Here is a 17897-nt window from a genome sequence, read left to right on the forward strand (position 1 = left end):
AGAGAGATTAAAGCACATTCTAATACTGTCTTATTTATAACCCTTAGTGGCAATATCCCTTTGGAAGAATTGCATTCTGAGAAATCATGGGACTTTGGAGTTGGTGAGGTAAAGTATAATCTTACATTTTCTTTCCAGTTAAGTGAGTTGTATTACCATGTCATATCTTAGTATTTGAAATTAACTTTGGTTAGCTCTTTCTGAAAAATTTCTGTTTGGGGTAACCTTTTTACATTTTTTTTTTTTTACTTTGGGAAAATTATGGCTTGGATCTAGAAATAAAATTAACAACATTTTAGAAACTGTAATGTGCCTTATTTGAAACCAGTATAGATGCATTTAAAGTTCTTTCTGTAAATGCTTTAAAATTTATTCCAAGATAAATTTCTTTACAGGTTTAAATGTGCTAAAGGTGAATATAGTTATATATTTAAGAATACTGAAACTTATATAAACATTGGTTACTTAAGTCATAATACCTGCTCATTAAAAGGGTGTATGAATCATTCATTCACAAAAGAATACACATTCTATTTAAGAGTGCATGGAACATTCTCTAGGATAGACCATATACTAAGACATGAAACCAGCCTCAATAAATGTAACAGGATAGTAATTATTAATGTTTCAAACTTCTTTTCAGTATACATTACAAATTGAGAAATCACAGAAAGAATGATGAGAAAAAATGATTACATTTAGACTGAAACATGTGCTGTATATAAAACAGGGAGTCCAGCCTGGTGCTCTGTGATGACCTAGAGGGCTGGGATGAGGGAGTGGGAGGAAAACTCTGGTGGGGGGGCAGATATATATATATATATATTTATGGCTGATTTACATGGTTGCACTAGAGAAATTAACATAAGATTATAAAGCAACTATCCTTCAATTAAATTTTTTTTAAAAATGTGCTACTAAAGAACCAATGGGCTGATGGTGAAATAAAAAAGAAAATAAGAAATTAGCTTGACATAAATGACAATGAAAAAATAACCCCCAGAGCTTCTACTGTAGCAACTTGGGATCAGACCCTGCCCCTGACACGGCAGTGATGGCCACTGGGCTGAGAGGAAGTCCTGCTTCAGAGAGGAAGTCCAGGCACTAGAACCCTGAGCAGGCTCTAGTGCCTCTGTCTGTAGCACCACCCCCTTCCAAGGTGATCACTTCCAGCACAACCTAAAGAAAGACATGCCTGGCATCCACATCCAATCCAGTCATCCCACCAAAGGCATTGGGCACATGCAGTCTGTATACGGATGCTCCCACATAAGAAATACCCCTTCAAGACCACAGTAGGCAAATATTTCACCTAAATTCATAGAGGCATAGAAAGTTAAATGAAATACAAAGGCAGAGAAACTACTCTCAATTGAAAGAGCGAGAGAAAGGCTCTGAAAAAATAATGAAATAAATAAACAATTTAACAGATAAATAATTCAAAACACCAGTAATAAAACTTAACTGAATTAGGGACAATAATTCACCTAAACATTGGTCATTTTAACAAGGGTCTAGAAAATATTTAAAAATTCAATAAAAAAAGATAATTCACTATCTGAGATAAAAAAGAAAACAGACTAGAAGGAATGAATAGCAGACTAAATGATGGAGAATGCATAAATGATCTGGAATTTAGTATAATGGAAATCACTAAATCAGAACAACAGAAAGACAAATGAAGAAAAAAATGAATGCAATCTATGAGATTGCTAGTATGACCTTAAGGGTGTCAACATTCACATCATAGGGCTGCCAGAAGAGGAGAGAGGTTAATGAAAATGTATTTGAAGATATTATGGCTGAAAAATTCCCAGAACTAAAGAAGGAAATAGATGTTCAGGGACAGGAAGTAAAGAGGGTTCCAAATAAGATGAATTCAAACAGACTCACAGTAAGACATAAAATTAAAATGTCAGTTCTGAGAGGGAAGTTTACCGCAATACAGGACTTCATCAGGAAGCAAGAAAAATCTCAAAAAAAACCCCCAACCTACCACCTAAAAGAATGTTCAAACTTCCATACAGTTGCATTCATGTCACATGCTAGCAGAGTAATGCTCAAAATCCTTCAAGCTAGGCTTCAGCAGTATGTGAACTTAGAACTTCCAGTTGTACAAGCTGGATTTAGAAAAGGCAAAGGAACCAGAGATCAAATTGCCAACATTCGCTAGATCACAGAGAAGGCAAGGAAATTCCAGAAAAACATCTACTTCTGCTTCATTGAGTACACTAAAGCCCTTGACTGTAGTTCACAATCAACTGTGGAAAATTTTTAAAGGGATGGGAATATCAGACCATTTTATCTGTCTCCTGGGAAACCTGTATGCAGGTCAAGAAGCAAAATTAGAGCCAGACTTGGAAAAACGGACTGGTTCCAAATTGGAAAGGAGTACATCAAGGCTGTATATTGTCACCCTGCTTATTTAACTAATATGCAGAGTACATCATGCAAAATGCCAGGCTGGATGAAGCACAAGCTGGAATGAAGATTGCCGGGGGAAATATCAATAACCTCAGATATGCAGGTGACACCACCCTTATGGCAGAAAGCGAAGAAAAACTAAAGAGCCTCTTGATGAAAGTGAAAGAGAGTGAAGAAGTTGGCTTAAAACTCAACATTCAGAAAACTGAGATCATGGCACTGAACTGGACTGAAAAGTTTATGGTGAAAAACCTGCTGCTGGTCTCATGAGGGTTCCCTTGTATGTAACAAGTTGTTTTTCTCTTGCTGCTTCTAAGATTCTCTCCTTGTTTTTAACTTTTGATAAGTTAATGTCTTTATGAGTCTCTTTGGATTCATCTTACTGGGAACTGTATTGTCTTTTTCTGTTTGGAAGGCTGTTTCCTTTCCCATGTTAGGGAAGTTATTGGCTATTTTTTTTTCCAAGTCATTTTTCTGCCCTTTTTAATTTTTCTATTCTTTTTTGGACTCCTGTAATGCAAATATTGGTCCACTTGGTAGTGTCCCATAAGTCCTTTACTGTATTTTCGTATTTTCACTCTTTTTCATTCCTTTATCTTTTTTTGCAATTCTGATTGGATAGGTTCCTTTCCCTATTTTTGGTCTTCTGATCATTTCTTCACCTTACTCTGGTCTTCTGTTGAAGCTTTCTATTGTATTTTTAGGTCCAGTTATTGTATTCTTAAGCTCTGATTTCTGTTTGGTATTTTCCTTTATTTATGTTTCTTTGTTGAAATTCTCACTTTGTTCACGTGTTGATCTCCTGACCTCAGTGATCAATTATTTTGTCTGTTATTTTGTAAGGTATAAGGTAAATCAGTTACCTCCATTTCATTAAGGTTTTTTCCTAAGGTTTTATCTTTTTCTTTCATCTGGAAAATACTCTTCTGTTTCTTCATTTTCCTAACACTCTGTTGGTTTTCATGTATTAGATAAGAAAGTTGCCTCTCATAGTCTTGAAGGAGTGGCTTCATGTAAGTGATGATCACTATGTTTCAGCCTTGCCCTAGGTCTTGGTTGTCCCTCAAATCTTTGTGGTTGTCCAAGCATCTTAGTTTACTTTAAGTGGCTCCTAGCTGTGGATGTGCCAAAACCTGCCAGTCAAAATATAGGTTTAGTCTGATTTGAAGCTGGACCCTCAGCCAATAGCTTATAAGTATGTAAATATACCTCTTTCATGAGAAGACTTTGAGATGTGGATTTCTGTCTGCCCCCTCTATACTGAGACCTGGTGTGATAACCAGTTGAGAGTTTTTCTTGATTTGCTGCCACCCTGTTGAGCAAAGAAACAATTCTCAAACAGCCTGTTGAACCCCGGGGAAGGAAATGGCAACCCACTGCAGTATTCTTGCCTGGAGAATCTCATGGACAGAGGAGGCTAGCAGGCTATGGTCCATGGGGTCTCAAGAGTCAGACATGATTTAGTGACTACACCACCAACAACAACCTGTTAAGCCTGTGAACACAAGCCATACTGGCCACCAGAGCCAGGATATCAAGGGACATGTCCTTTGGGCAGCAGCCTCAAAAATCAGGGTACCAGATGTGTGCACAAGCTCTTTTCTGGGAGATACCAGTGTCAACTAAAAGAAAAAAAATCACATCCTGAAAGTTGAGAATTATGTGGTTTTTTTTGGGGGGTGGGGTTTTGAGCAGGCATACTAGGGTCTTTTGCCCAGGGGACAGTCTCTGAGATAGCTCCAAGGGACTGTTCCTTCAAGGTAAGGGAGGAGCCAGGATATACAGGTGTTTTTACAAAAGCAGCAAACAGTCTGAGCATCAAAGGATTACTGTGAATTAAAAACCAGACATCTCAAGTTAATGAACATAGCACTCGTCTATGTGTGAGAAGAAGCAAGTGCTGGGCTTCTTAAAATAATTTCTTTGATGTATACCTTAACTATCTAAGTCCAGTATCCTGTTTTCTCTCATCCTTAATCCCCTCAGGATGCACCCATAGGTGGAGGGGGCAGAGGAGGCTGCACTAGCTGATGTCTTGATGGCTGCAACATCCTTTGTTTACTGATATGGCAGGTAACATTCTTTGTGACAGCTTAGAATCTGGCAGAAGGAAAGGGCAAAGATGGCACCTGCTGAGTTCTGTGGTCTTCGAAAAGGATTTCAGTATGCCTCTAAAAGTGTGTCAAATAAGAATCCTGTCCCTGAGGCTGAAGATGTCAGATAAACAAGTAGGCCTCTTTCACAGAAAGATTGAGGATATGTTTCAGTCTGCTGCCTCTGTGCTCTGCTCTGAGGGGAATGACTGTCTGAGAACTATTTCTCCACTTGTTATAGTGCTACAGGACCTCTGAGTATGCATTGGCTGTCAGATCCAGGCAGACAAAGGATGGAAACCACAAAAGCTAGGGTACCAGCTGTGTGTATAATCTCATCTCTGGGAGATACTGGTGACCTAGATCAAAGCAGAAGGAGCATGAAGATAATGCCTAGATCCTGAGGTCCCTGGAGAGAATTACAGCCTGCCCTTAGATGTGAATTTAATCAGAAGCCTTCCGTTAAGGCCACATCTATGAAGATAAACTAATAGGCTTCTTTCACAGAAAGACTGAGTGTGTCAGTGGGCTGCCTGTACTCTAAGCCCTAGAGAGTAGTCACTCGGAGCTTGTGTAAACCCTTTGAGAACTGGATCTCATGGACACAGACTACTGGCTTTCAAAGCTTGGTATTTGGGAGGCTCATCTCTCAGATAAAGGTCTTAGAAGTTCAGGAATCAAGTATAAGGTTTAAACCATTAGCTCTTAATTGAAGACACTTTCAGTTGTAGGTTCCTTCCTGATTGTGGGTTGCTGCACCTGGGATGAGGTTTGTGGTGTCTCAGAATAATCTAAGATTGATCTCAGCCTGTCCTACCTGCCTCAATGTGAGGTGGTGGTGGTTTTTTTTTTTTTTTTCTCATTTAGCAGATACGTTTACATTTCCTCAATTTGGCTCTTAGCTACTTGTTTCTTTCAGATGGGTATATCTTTCCTTTTCTCCTTTTCCTTTTGCTTCTCTTCTTTTCTTAGCTATTTGTAAGGCATACTCAGACAACCATTTTGCATTTTTGCACTTCTTTTTCTTGGGGATGGACTTGATCACTGCCTCCTGTACAAAGTCAGGAACCTCCATCCATATTTCTTCAGGCACTTGATCTACCAGATCTAATCCCTTGAATCTGTCACTTTCAATGTATAATCATAAAGGATTTGATTAAGTTCATACATTAATGGTCTAGTGGTTTTCCCTACTTTCTTCATTTTAGTCTGAATTTTGCAATAAAGGAGTTCATGATCTGAGCCACAATTAACTCTTGGTCTTGTTTGCTGACTGTATAGAGCTTCTCCATCATTAGCAGCAAAGAATATAGTCAATTGGATTTTGGTTTTCACCATCTGGTGATGTCCCTGTGTAGAGTCATCTCTTGTGTTGTTGTAACAGGGTGTTTGCTATGACCCGTATGTTGTTTTGGCAAAACTCTTGTTAGCCTTTGACATGCTTCATTTTGTACTCCAAGGCCAAACTTGCCTGTACCTCCAGGTAGCTCTTGATTTCCTACTTTTGTATTCTAGTCCCAATGATGAAAAGGACATCTTTTTTTGGTGTTAGTTCTAGAAGAATAGCAAGGAGAGATAAGAAAGCCTTCCTAAGTGATCAATGCAAAGAAATAGAGGAAAACAGTAGAATGGGAAAAATTAGAGATCTCTCCAAGAAAATTAGAGATACCAAGGGAATATTTCATGCAAAGATGGGCACAATAAAGGACAGAAATGATATGGACCTAACATAAACAGAAGCTATTAAGAAGAGGTGGCAAGAATATACAGAAGAACTATACAAAAATGATCTGAATGACCCAGATAACCATGATGGTGTGATCACTCACCTAGAGCTACACATCCTGGAATGCGAAGTCAAGTGGGCCTCAGGAAGCCTCACTATGAACAAAGCTAGTGATGGAATTCCAGTGGAGCTATTTCAAGTCCTAAAAGACAATGCTGTGAAAGTGCTGCACTCAATATGCCAGCAAATGTGGAAAACTCAGCAGTGGCCATAGGACTGGAAAAGGTCAGTTTTCATTCCAATTCCAAAGAAAGGCAATGCCAAAGAATGCTCAAACTACCACACAACTGCACTCTTCTCACACACTAGCAAAGTAATGCTCAAATTTTTCCAAGCTGGGTTTCAACAGTATGTGAACTGGGAACTTCCAGATGTTCAAACTGGATTTAGAAAAGGCAGAGGAACCAGAGATCAAATTACTAACATCCACTGGATCACTGAAAAAGCAAGAGAGTTCCAGAAAAACATATACCTCTGCTTTATTGACTATATCAAAGCCTTTGACTGTGTGGATCACAACAAACTGTGAAAAATTCTTCAAGAAATGGGAATACCAGACCCCCTGACCTGCTTCCTGAGAAATCTGTATGCAGGTCAAGAGGCAACAGTTAGAACCGGACATGGAACAATGGACTATTTCCAAATTGGGAAAGGAGTACATCCAGGTTGTGTATTGTCACTCTGATGATTTAACTTATATGCAGATAACATTATGTGAAATGCTGGGCTGAATGAAGCACAAGATGATTTCCAGGAGGAATATCAGTAACCTCAGGTATGCAGATGACACCACCCTTACAGCAGAAAGCAAAGAAAAGCTAAAGAGCCTCTTAATGAAAGTGAAAGAGGAAAATGAAAATGTTGGCTTAAAATACAACATTCAAAAAACAAAGATCGTTGCATCCAGTCCCATCACTTCGTAGCAAAAAGATGGGGTAACAATGGAAATAGTGTGAGATGTTATTTTCTTGGGCTCCAAAATCACTGCAGATGATGACTGCAGCTGTGAAATTAAAAGATGCTTGCTCCTTGGATAAAAATATGCTGTTTAGGTTGGTCATAGCTATTCACTCAAGGAGCAAGCATCTTTTAATTTCACAGCTGCAGTCACCATCTGCAGTGATTTTGGAGCCCAAGAAAATAAAATTCAGAGACATCACTTTGCCAGGACATCCCTGATAGCTCAGTTGGTAAAGAATCCACCTACAATGCAGGAAACCCTGGTTCGATTCCTCGGTTGGGAAGATCCTCTGGAGAAGGGATAGGCTACCCACTCCAGTATTCTTGGGCTTCCCTTGTGGCTCAGATGGTAAAGAATCTGCCTGCAATGTGGGATACCTGGGTTCAATCCCTGGATTAGAAAGGTCCCCTGGAGAAGGGAAAGGCTACCCACTCCAGTATTCTGGCCTGGAGAATTCTATGGACTGTATAGTCCATGGGGCTGCAAAGAGTCGGACACGACTGAACCACTTTCACTCATTCACTCACTTTGCTGACAAAGGTCCATATATTCAAAGCTATGGATTTTCCGGTAGTCATGTTTGGATGTGAGAGTTGGACTATAAAGAAAGCTGAGTGCCAAAGAATTGATGCTTTTGAACTGTCCTGTTGGAGAAGACTCTTGAGAGTCCCTTGGATTGTATGGAGATCAAACCAGTCAATCCTAAAGGAAATCAGTACTGAATATTCATTGGAATGACAGATGCTGAAGCAGAAACTCCAATACCTGGAGGCCACCTGATGCAAAGAGCTGGCTCATTGGAAAAGACCCTGATGCTGGGAAAGATTGAAGGCAGGAGGAGAAGGGGATAACAGAAGATGAGATGGTTGGATGGCATTACCAATTTGATGGACCTGAGTTGAGTAAGCTCTGGGAGTTGGTGATGGACAAGGAAAACTGGCATGCTGCAGTCCATGGGGTGGCAGAGAGTCAAATACAACTAAGCAACTGAACTGAAGTAGTTGTTTCTTTGGGGGGTAGGGGAATGAGGGGGTGGGGCTGGAAGAAATGGTTCTGTATGTAGCTTAGATTCAGTGTGTCCATGGAAGGAAATGAGTTCAGAATCCTCCTACATTGCCATCTTTAACTGCAGCCTATGAAATTTTGAAATAGTGGGGGAATACAGTTTAAATATGTTTGTTTAAAATGGGAAGATAATCACTAGAGAAATGGAGACAGATGGAAGAACATCAGAATATAAAAGAGTGGGGATGTCACAGTAGAACAAGGTGGGAAAAAAGTGAAATAACACCTCTACATAAACAGTAAACATAAAATGTAAAGAATGAATCCTGCTTAGCAATTAATATATTAAGTTTTATAAAAAGACTGATTTTTCTTACCAAGATTCAAGGAATATCAAATTGAGAAGAAAAAAATCTACATATTTTTCAGGGAACATGTAGAACAATAATAATAAAGGTTGAAAATAAAGACAGGAAAAGATATATATATATATATATATATATATATATATATATGAAGGAAATTGTAGTAGGGCAAGCACAGTATAAATGCACTAAAATGCCCATTTAGAAAAGAGAAGAGGAGACGGAAACTTATTGATCCATACCAATTGTGAACACTTGCTGAACTGGAGGATGGGGGAAATTCCTTGAATTATTAAGGTTTTGTTTTTTTTTTCTATTTGGCCTGGTCTTCTTTTTCTGTTATTCTCTATCAGCAGATCTGAAGTTTGTATCGGAGTATAGCTTTTTCAGCTTGTGGGTTTCTGGTGCACATTTGGAGCTTGAACGTGTTAAGAACTGAATATACAAGACCTTTTTAAATGGTTGAATAATAGGGTTAGAGGAGAGGCTGTGCTCTATAAAGTTATTCAGGACCCTGAGCTGGTAGGGGCTCTGCTGTCTTTAACTGGTAGGCTTCCATGTTTGCACTGTATGTTGATATCAGAGGGGAAAGAAAATGGAGGATTATGGAGAAAAATTTTAAGCCGAGACTGGTAGTGGTGTGCACCACTTTTGCCCATGACAAGAACTTAAATAGCTCATTCTGATCAACTCCAAGGAAGGCTAAGAAATGAAGTTTAGCTGTATGCCTAAGAGAAACAGGTTCAATGAGCAGCTAGACAGTTACTCTTCTATACTACCTATCTAAAAAACTATATCCTACCAACAGAGAATATTTATTTTCTATAAGTCCATGGTACATTTACAAATATAATTCATATAGTAAGCCATAAAAAGCTGTTAAGATCCTCTACTTTGAAAAAATTCATAGCCACATTCTCTAATAAAAATTCATTTAAGTAGAGATGAACAGCAGCAACAAAAGATGCTTAACTTCCCTTCTTGTTGTTGCTATTCAGTTACTAAGTCATGTCCAACTCTTTAGAGACCCCATGGACTGTAGCCCGCCAGGCTCCTCTGTCCATGGGATTTCCCAGGCAAGAATACTGGAGTGGGTTGCCATTTTCTTCTCCAGAGGATCTTCTTGACCCAGGGATTGAACCCTTGTCTCCTGCCTTGAAGGTGAATTTTTTACCACTGAGCCATCAGGGAAGCCCTAACCTCCCTTACCTTGTTGGAAATTAGGAAATACTGGGGGTTTAACAAAGAAAAAGAAAAAAAAAATGCAAATGCAAATTACATAGAAACTGATGAAAATCAAAACCAGTGGTGTGTTCTACAGAAAATTTATACCTTTAAGAGCTTTTATTATTTAAAAAAAATCTGATATCCAACTTAATAAATTAAAAAGAGAATAATGGAATAGATATCCAAATTGCTTTAATATCTTTGTCTTTTTTCAACTGCATTTACTAAGATTACCCAAAGTCTCTCCTTTTTGTCAGTAATTTATTTCCTGGCAAATGTCTGTTCTGTTGCTTTCTGTTTCTAAACCAGTTTAAATTTTGTTTCAATTACTGTTCATCACAGGTAAATTTTTCTTTGTGGTTTTATAATCATCTTTGTTCAATTAAAGTAATATGAAAGACGAGTGCTATAAGTTGAATTGGTGTGGTTAAAAGGTAGCTATAAGTAAATATTATGGTATATACGTGGGAGCTGTTAAAATTTTGTTTTTCTTCTAGATTCCGATAGAAGGAGGACTGTGTTCTTTCAAAGGCGGGACAACATCTACTAAGAAAACCTGTCAGTGTAACTATAAGTGAATTTTATTCTTTTAAAAATAACATTTTAACAGAAATCAGTTAAATTTTGAATCTTTCTTTCTTTCTTTCTTTCTTTTTTTTAATTTGGATGTTCCAGAATTAATTCCAGCACACAGGATCTTTTAGTGTGGCATGTGGGATCTAGTTCCCTGGCCAAACCCAGACCCCTTGCACTGTGAGTCTGGACTCAGTCACTGGACCACCAGGGAGAAATCCCCAGAAATCAGTTAAATTTTTAAGTTTTGTTTTTGTCTTAGAGTTTTGCCAGCAAATGTATTTTATAAGTATCTTAGAATATATTGCATAATTGGCCCCTTAAAATTAACTTCATCTTTTATAAAATGTTATACAAGATGAGTATATATAATATATATGTACTGCTTAGTGAATGATTAAAAAAAAAAAAGATACCTTTTATCCCCTTGTTTGTAGTTTAAGAAGTAATACATAATCAATACTTTTGAATACCTTCTCTCTTGTATTTCCTCTCCTGCCCTCTAGAGGTAACTATTATCCTGAATTTGGTTTTTGTGATAGCACATGGAGACTTTTCCAATTGCTTGGTTTTGAGCTTTCTACGACAAATTGAGGCAAGATCTCTAGATTTTTCCGTAACTTACTTGTGTGTGTGTGTGTGTGTTCACCTAGAAATATGTTTTGAGATTCAATCACGCTGACACTTGTGACTCTAATACATTTCATCATTTATTTTCTGCTATACAGCCTTCTATTGTATGAACGTAACACAATTTGTACATCTTTTGGCAATGATTATTTAAGTTGTTTTGAATATTTATATTTTGCTATGATAAACAATGCTGCTTTAGCAAATCTTGACACTTCTCCTGGCACACATGTATAAAAAATTCTTCTAGGATTTATTTCTAGAAGTAGAATTGGCTAGTTAATATGAAATGTACTCTTCTGTGCTGTGTTTAGTCACTCAGTCATGTCCAGCTGTCTGCAGTCCCATGGACTGTAGCCCGCCAGGCTCTTATGTCCATGGGGATTCTCCAGGCAAGAATACTGGAGTGGGTTGCCATGCCTCCTCCAGGGGATCTTCCCAACCCGGGATTGAACCCAGGTCTCCCACATTGCAGGGGGATTCTTTACTGTCTGAGCCAGTGGGGAAGCCCAGGAATACTGGAGTGGGTAACATATCCCTTCTCAATGGGATCTTCCGACCCAGGAATTGAACCAGGGTCTCCTGCTTTGCAGGTGGATTCTTTACCAGCTGAGCTACCAGCGAAGCCCAAAATAAAGCCTGAAAGTGTATAAATGCACATATATGTGTGTCTTGTTTCCCTGCTCTTCTCACTCTAATATAATGTAGGATATCTTAATACAGTGTATTTTATACATAAACTAAATGGATTTATTTAATAAATTTTCTGTAGGTTTCCTTATGTTCAGTTCAGTTCAGTCACTCAGTCGTGTCCGACTCTTTGCGACCCCATGAATTACAGCACGCCAGGCCTCCCTATCCTTATGTTAGTATTAGGCATTTATTAATCCTTTATTTATGCCCATTTAGTAATCCATTATGTGGATGATCTATAGTTTACTCAGACAGTGCCCTGTTGTTGGGCATTTGAATTGATTCTGGTATCTCATTTTTACAATGTTCAGTGAATGACTTTGAGCACATATTTCTTAATTGTAGAGGTGCATTTTCAGAATAATTTCTAGAAATGGGATTGCTGAATGAAAAAGGAGATACACTGTGGAGTTTTTGTGGGTTTTGTTTTGTTTTTGTTTTTTTGATAGTTATTGCCAAAATCTGTTTTTGATAGAGATTGCTGAATTCCCCATTGCACCATTTTGCAATCCTATCATAAATGTGATTTTTATTCCACAGCCTCACTAATAGTGATTGTAGTCCAACTTAGGAATTTTTGTGAATCTTATAAAAATAGAGAGATGGAAGTTTCAGTTTGTATTTCCTTTTCTTGAGTGAAGTTGAGCATCTTTTAAAAATGTGTAATAGTTATTTGTGATATTTCTTTTCTGTGAACTTCATTTGCATCCTTAGGAGCATTGAGTTTTTACACGTTTTTCTTGATATTTAAGAGTTCTTTATAAATTAAAGAAATATAGGTCTTTGTGATGTGTCACAAATATTTTCACCTAGTTTATTATTAATTTTTGATTTGTTTGTTTTTACTTTGCTTATGGTATTTCCTGCTTTGCAAAAGGCTGAACATTTTTTATGTAGTTAATATTATCAATCTTATCTTTTATACATTTGGATTTAATTAGAAAGACTCATTACACTCCCTGGTTACAAATGAATTCACTTATATTTTCTTCTAGTATTGATAGGATTTTGTATTTTTTTTGCACTGAGAATTTATCCTGATTTAGGAGTTTATCCTGATTCAAGTTTTTAAAAATGCATCTTTCCCCTGGGTATTTGTAATACTACCTTCTTGTGTCAATTTTCCTTATATACTTTAGTCTGTCCTGGGGCTTTCTTTACCATTCCATTGAGCTTTCCTATTTCACATGTGCTATCACATTATTTTTATTATAATTACTTTATACTGTGAAGGAAATGGCAACCCACTCCAGTATTCTTGCTGGGAAATCCCATGGACAGAGGAGCCTAGCAGGCTACAGTCCATGGGATTCCAAAAGAATCAGATACAACTTAGCAATTAAACAGCCACAACAATGTTTAATTTCTAAGAGTTCCACCTCCCTTTGTGCTTTTTAAAGAGTTTTCTGATTAGTTTTAATTATTTTTATATATAACTTTAAAATCAACTGTGTAACTCGAAGGAAAAGAGTGTTTTGGGGAGAAAAGAGACCACATGGTAAGTAGGATCTTAATTCCCCAACCAGGGACTGAACCTGTGCCCTCTACAGTGGAAGTGGAAGCATGGAGTCTTAACTGCTGGACCACCAAAGAAATCCTGCCCAAAAAATGTATTCATTTTTATTTGTTCAGTCACTGTGTCTGACTCTTTGTGACCCCATGGACTGCAGCACACCAGACTTCCCTGTCCCTCACCAACTCCTGGAGTTTGCCCAAGTTCATGTCTGTTAAATTGGTGATGCCATCCAACCATCTCATCTCTGTCACCCTCTTCTTCTGCCTTCAATCTTTCCCAGCATCAGAGTCTTTTCCAGTGAGTCAGCTGGCCCAAGTGTTGGAGATTCAGCTTCGACATCGGTCCTTCCAAAAAGTATTCAGGGTTGATCTCCTTTAAGATTGACTGGTTTGATATCTTTGTTTTCCAAAGGACTTTCAAGAGCCTTCTCCAGCACTACAGTTCAAAAGCATCAGTTCTTTAGTGCTCAGCTTTCTTATGGTTCAACTCTCACATTCATACATGACTACTGGAAAAACCATAGCTTTGAATATACGGACCTTTGTCAGCAAATTTATGTCTTTGCTTAACATACTTGTCTAGGTTTGTCATAGCTTTCCTGCCAACAAGCAATTGTCTTCTAATTTCATGGCTGCTGTCACCGTCTGCAGTGATTTTAGAGCCCAAGAAGATGAACTCTGTCATTGCTTCTACCTTTTCCATATGCCATGATCTTAGCTTTTTTTTTTTTTAATACTGAGTTTTAAGCCAGCTTTTTCACTCTTCCCCTTCACCCTCATCAAGAGGCTCTTTAGTTCCTCTCATTTTCTGCCATTGGAGTGGTATCATCTGCATATCTGAGGTTGTTGGTATTTCTCCCAGCAGTCTTGATTCCAGCTTGTAACTCATCCAGCCCAGCATTTTGCATGATATGCTTTGCATATAAGTTAAACAGGGTGACAATAAACAGTCCTGTCATGTTCCTTTCTCAATCCTGAACTAGTCAGTTTTTCCATACAGGCTTCTGACTATTGCTTCTTGACCCACATTCAGTTTTCTCAGGAGACAGGTAAGGTGGTCTGGTCTCACCATCTCTTTAAGAGTTTTCTTTGGTTTGTTATGATCCACACAGCCTAGCTTGGAGGATTTTGAGCATAACCTTACCAGCATGGGAGATGAGTACAACTGTCCAATAGTTTGAACATTCTTTAGTACTGCTATTCTTTGGGACTGAGATGAGGATTGACCTTTTCCAGTCCTATGGGTACTGCTGGGTTTTCCAAATTTGCTGACAGCTAAGAGTATACATTAATTAAGTGTGAATTGTCATCCTAATGATGTTGACTAGTACTATCTAAGAAGAAGGATTTTTTTATTAATTCAGTCTAATTTTGTATCTATAATAGCTGTTAAAAATTCCTTTATGCACTTTAAGGTTTTTCTCAAGTAGATTCTGAATGTCTCTTAGATTCAGCTGTAGGTACTTTTATTGTTTTTGTTGCTACTTTAGTCTGAATGTACACCCCATGTTTCTGCATTGAATCTGGATTTTGGACACAAGCACATATGTGTTATTTTACTGAAAGGACTTTTTAGGAGGTGATTTTGAGTCAGTTAGTAACTTGGGAAAGGGTGTTGGCATCTATGGAAATGATTATTATTTTTCCCTCATATATCTTTTTTTATACCCCAAAACACATACCATAAAATTCGCCCTTTCAACAGTTTCAAAGAGTAAAGTATACCTCTCTTCCCTTCAGCCTTTGGTAGCCACAATTCTGTTTCTGTGAGTTTGAATATTTTATATATCTTATATAAGTGTGATCATACATTTATCTTTTTGTGATTTATTTCGCTTAGTATAAAGTCTTTAAGGTTCATCCAGGATTTCCTTCTTTTATAATGCTGAAAAATATTCCATTGTATGTATAAACCACATTTTGTGTATCCATTCATTTGTTAATAGACATTTAGGTTGCTTTGACCTCTTGGTTATTGTAATATTGCAGTGAACATAGGTGTTAAAATATTTCTTCAAGATTCCATTTTCAGTTCTTTTGAATGTATCCCAAGAGATGGAATTGCTGGATCACATGGAAGTTCTACTTTAAAATTTTGTTTATTTGTTTGGCTGCACTGGGCCTTCACTGCTGTGTGTGGGCTTTCTCTAGTTGTGGCAAGTGGGAGCTTCTCTAGTTGCAGTGTGTGGGCTTCTCATTGTGACGGCTTCTCTTGTTGTAGAGTACAGTCTCTTCGCATGGGAGCTTCAGTTCTCGTGGTACACAGGCTTAGTTGCTCCACAGCTTGTGGAATCTTCTCAGACAGGAGTTCAATCCTAGATTGGCAGATGGATTCTGCACCACTAGACCTCCAGGAAAGTCCCTATTTTAAACTTTTTGAAGAATGTTCATACTGTTTTCCATATTAGCTATACCATTGTGCACTCCCAGCAATAATGCACCAGGGCTCCAATTTCTTGAAATCTGTACCAACGCTTATTATTTTCATTTTTTTCAATAAGTGGCCATTTTAGTGGGTGTGAGGTGATATATAATTGTGCCGTAGGTCTTTTAAAATAGTGAATTTTGCCAAAGGATTTTGTGATATGAACCATTCTAGCATTCCTAAAATAAATCCCACCAAATCGTGATGATTTATGTTTAAGTTTGCTCTTCTTATTTTTTAATTTTATATTTTAAAATTTTAACTCATATACAATTTTTGCATTGATGCTGTTGGTGAGATTGGCCTGTATAAAATATGTGTGTGTGTGTGCATGTGTAATCTTTCTCACATTTTGGAATTAATGTTCTATCAGATTGCCAGAATTTTTTTGAGTTTATAATAAAAATTGAGGGTATTTAAAAAATGTCTTGAAATTTGAATCAGTTGCCTCTTCAACCAAATCTCACTGTTTTATTGCAGATCTTCATCACCTCATAACTTGATTGTTGAATTAATCTCCCAATGATCTATGTTTTCGTACATTTTACCCTTCTTTAATTAATCCCCAGTTAGATGCCTTGGTAGACAGTCTAAAATTTCCTTAGTATTCAAGTGCACCTCTACAATCTCTTTTCCCCCATCACATACACTATTTTTCATCTTGTCTTTTGGGAACTTGCTTATTCATCTTATAAAACCTACTCTTGTGCTTTCTTTATTACTATTCACCAAATCTCTTTCCCTAGAACTCATCACACTTAGGTCTCTACTGCTTTTGCATCTTCTATCACTTTTACTGTTGCACCTAACTTTGTGACTATTTTTAAAAACTGTATGTGTTTCTCCTCATCTCAAAATGCTGAATCCTTTGAGCATTATGGCCATGTATTCCTAAAAACTATTACAGTGCCTTAGATAAGGTAATAACTCAAGTCTTAAATTTACATTTTAATCTACATTCATTTAACAGACATTTATCTTCTCTACTAATAACTGTGGGTTTACTGTACTTTTGAATTGCGTGGACCTTAACTGTGGGGGAATGCCCTTAGTTCATGTTGTTAGTAAAATCCTACTGTTCATTCTGCTCGCTGCTTTCCACTGTTAAGAAGAACCTTTGTGAGGATATACATTCCTTCTAGAATGATGAACTGAGGGTAACTGAATTTACCTAAGTTCTCTCTACCTCTCAGCTGACTGACAGGTTCTGTTACAGAAGGTGCCAAATCCAATCTGAGGTATGAATAGTAGTCATGGTCTGCTGTATATTGGAAGGCATGTGATTTATTTATGTTGTTGCACCACATTCCATTACCTTTTGCTTTTTTTTAATAGCAAAATCACTTTTACAAGCAAGAAGAGGAATGGTTGAACCTACTGTTCATCTATATATAGTATTGTATTTATGCGTTCTAGGGAGTCATGACCTACTTATGAGGCCCATTTTTAAACTTTTCTTGGAATCATAAGAGAACATATTAAGCAGATAATGAATAACATACCAGGTGCTTTGAGTTAATTTTTGAAATACAGTTTTTAAAAAAAATAAATTTAACAGTGTTGCAGTCATCAAATGTCAAAAGATATATTTTTATATTAATTTTGAATTCATGAATAGCTTTAAAATTCTACAGTTATGAAATCATATTATAGGTTAAATATCATTTCAATTGTATGATGAAGCTTCATTGACTAAATTAGCAAATGTCTGGTACCTTGGCTTGTCCTTCTTCCTTTGGATTGACATTTTGTTTGTTCATAAAGATGCGTTGTTTTGGAAAAAATCAGTTCAATTTCTCTGTTCTCGTTTCTTCCCTTGTGTTTCCTCCCCTTGGTTTACTTGTAAATACACATTTTATTGTTGTTGTTGTTTTAGTCACTAAGTCGTGTCCAACTCTCTTGCAACCCCATGGACTATAGCCTGCCAGGTTCCTTTGTCCATAGGATGTCCCAAACAAGAATACTGGAGTAGGTTGTCATTTCCTTCTCTAGAGGATCTTCCTGACTCAATGATAGAACCCTCATGTCTTGCATTGGCAGGCAGATACATGGAGAATAAATCCAAAATACCCTGTCAAAAATGCAAGCTGCCACATATCCAAAATGTTAACTTTTAAAATGTTCTATAGTATGTTAACTGAACTTATTTACCAGCAGCTATTTTCTGCCTGTGTATATATTAATACATACTAGTCTTCAC

General features: G+C 37.4%; 1 protein-coding gene across 1 annotated transcript in view; it reads left to right on the plus strand.

The window, feature by feature from the left end:
- The window catches only part of C25H12orf40 (chromosome 25 C12orf40 homolog), an 81939-nt gene that overhangs the window by 55429 nt on the left and 8613 nt on the right, over positions 1–17897 (plus strand). Inside the window, exons 10-11 of the mRNA XM_043447091.1 lie at positions 48–108; positions 10359–10425. Coding sequence (XP_043303026.1) covers positions 48–108; positions 10359–10425 — 128 coding nt within the window. The remainder of the gene's footprint in view (positions 1–47; positions 109–10358; positions 10426–17897) is intronic.

The sequence above is a fragment of the Cervus canadensis genome, chromosome 25 (genome assembly GCF_019320065.1).
Source record: "Cervus canadensis isolate Bull #8, Minnesota chromosome 25, ASM1932006v1, whole genome shotgun sequence".
Lineage (NCBI taxonomy): Eukaryota > Metazoa > Chordata > Mammalia > Artiodactyla > Cervidae > Cervus > Cervus canadensis.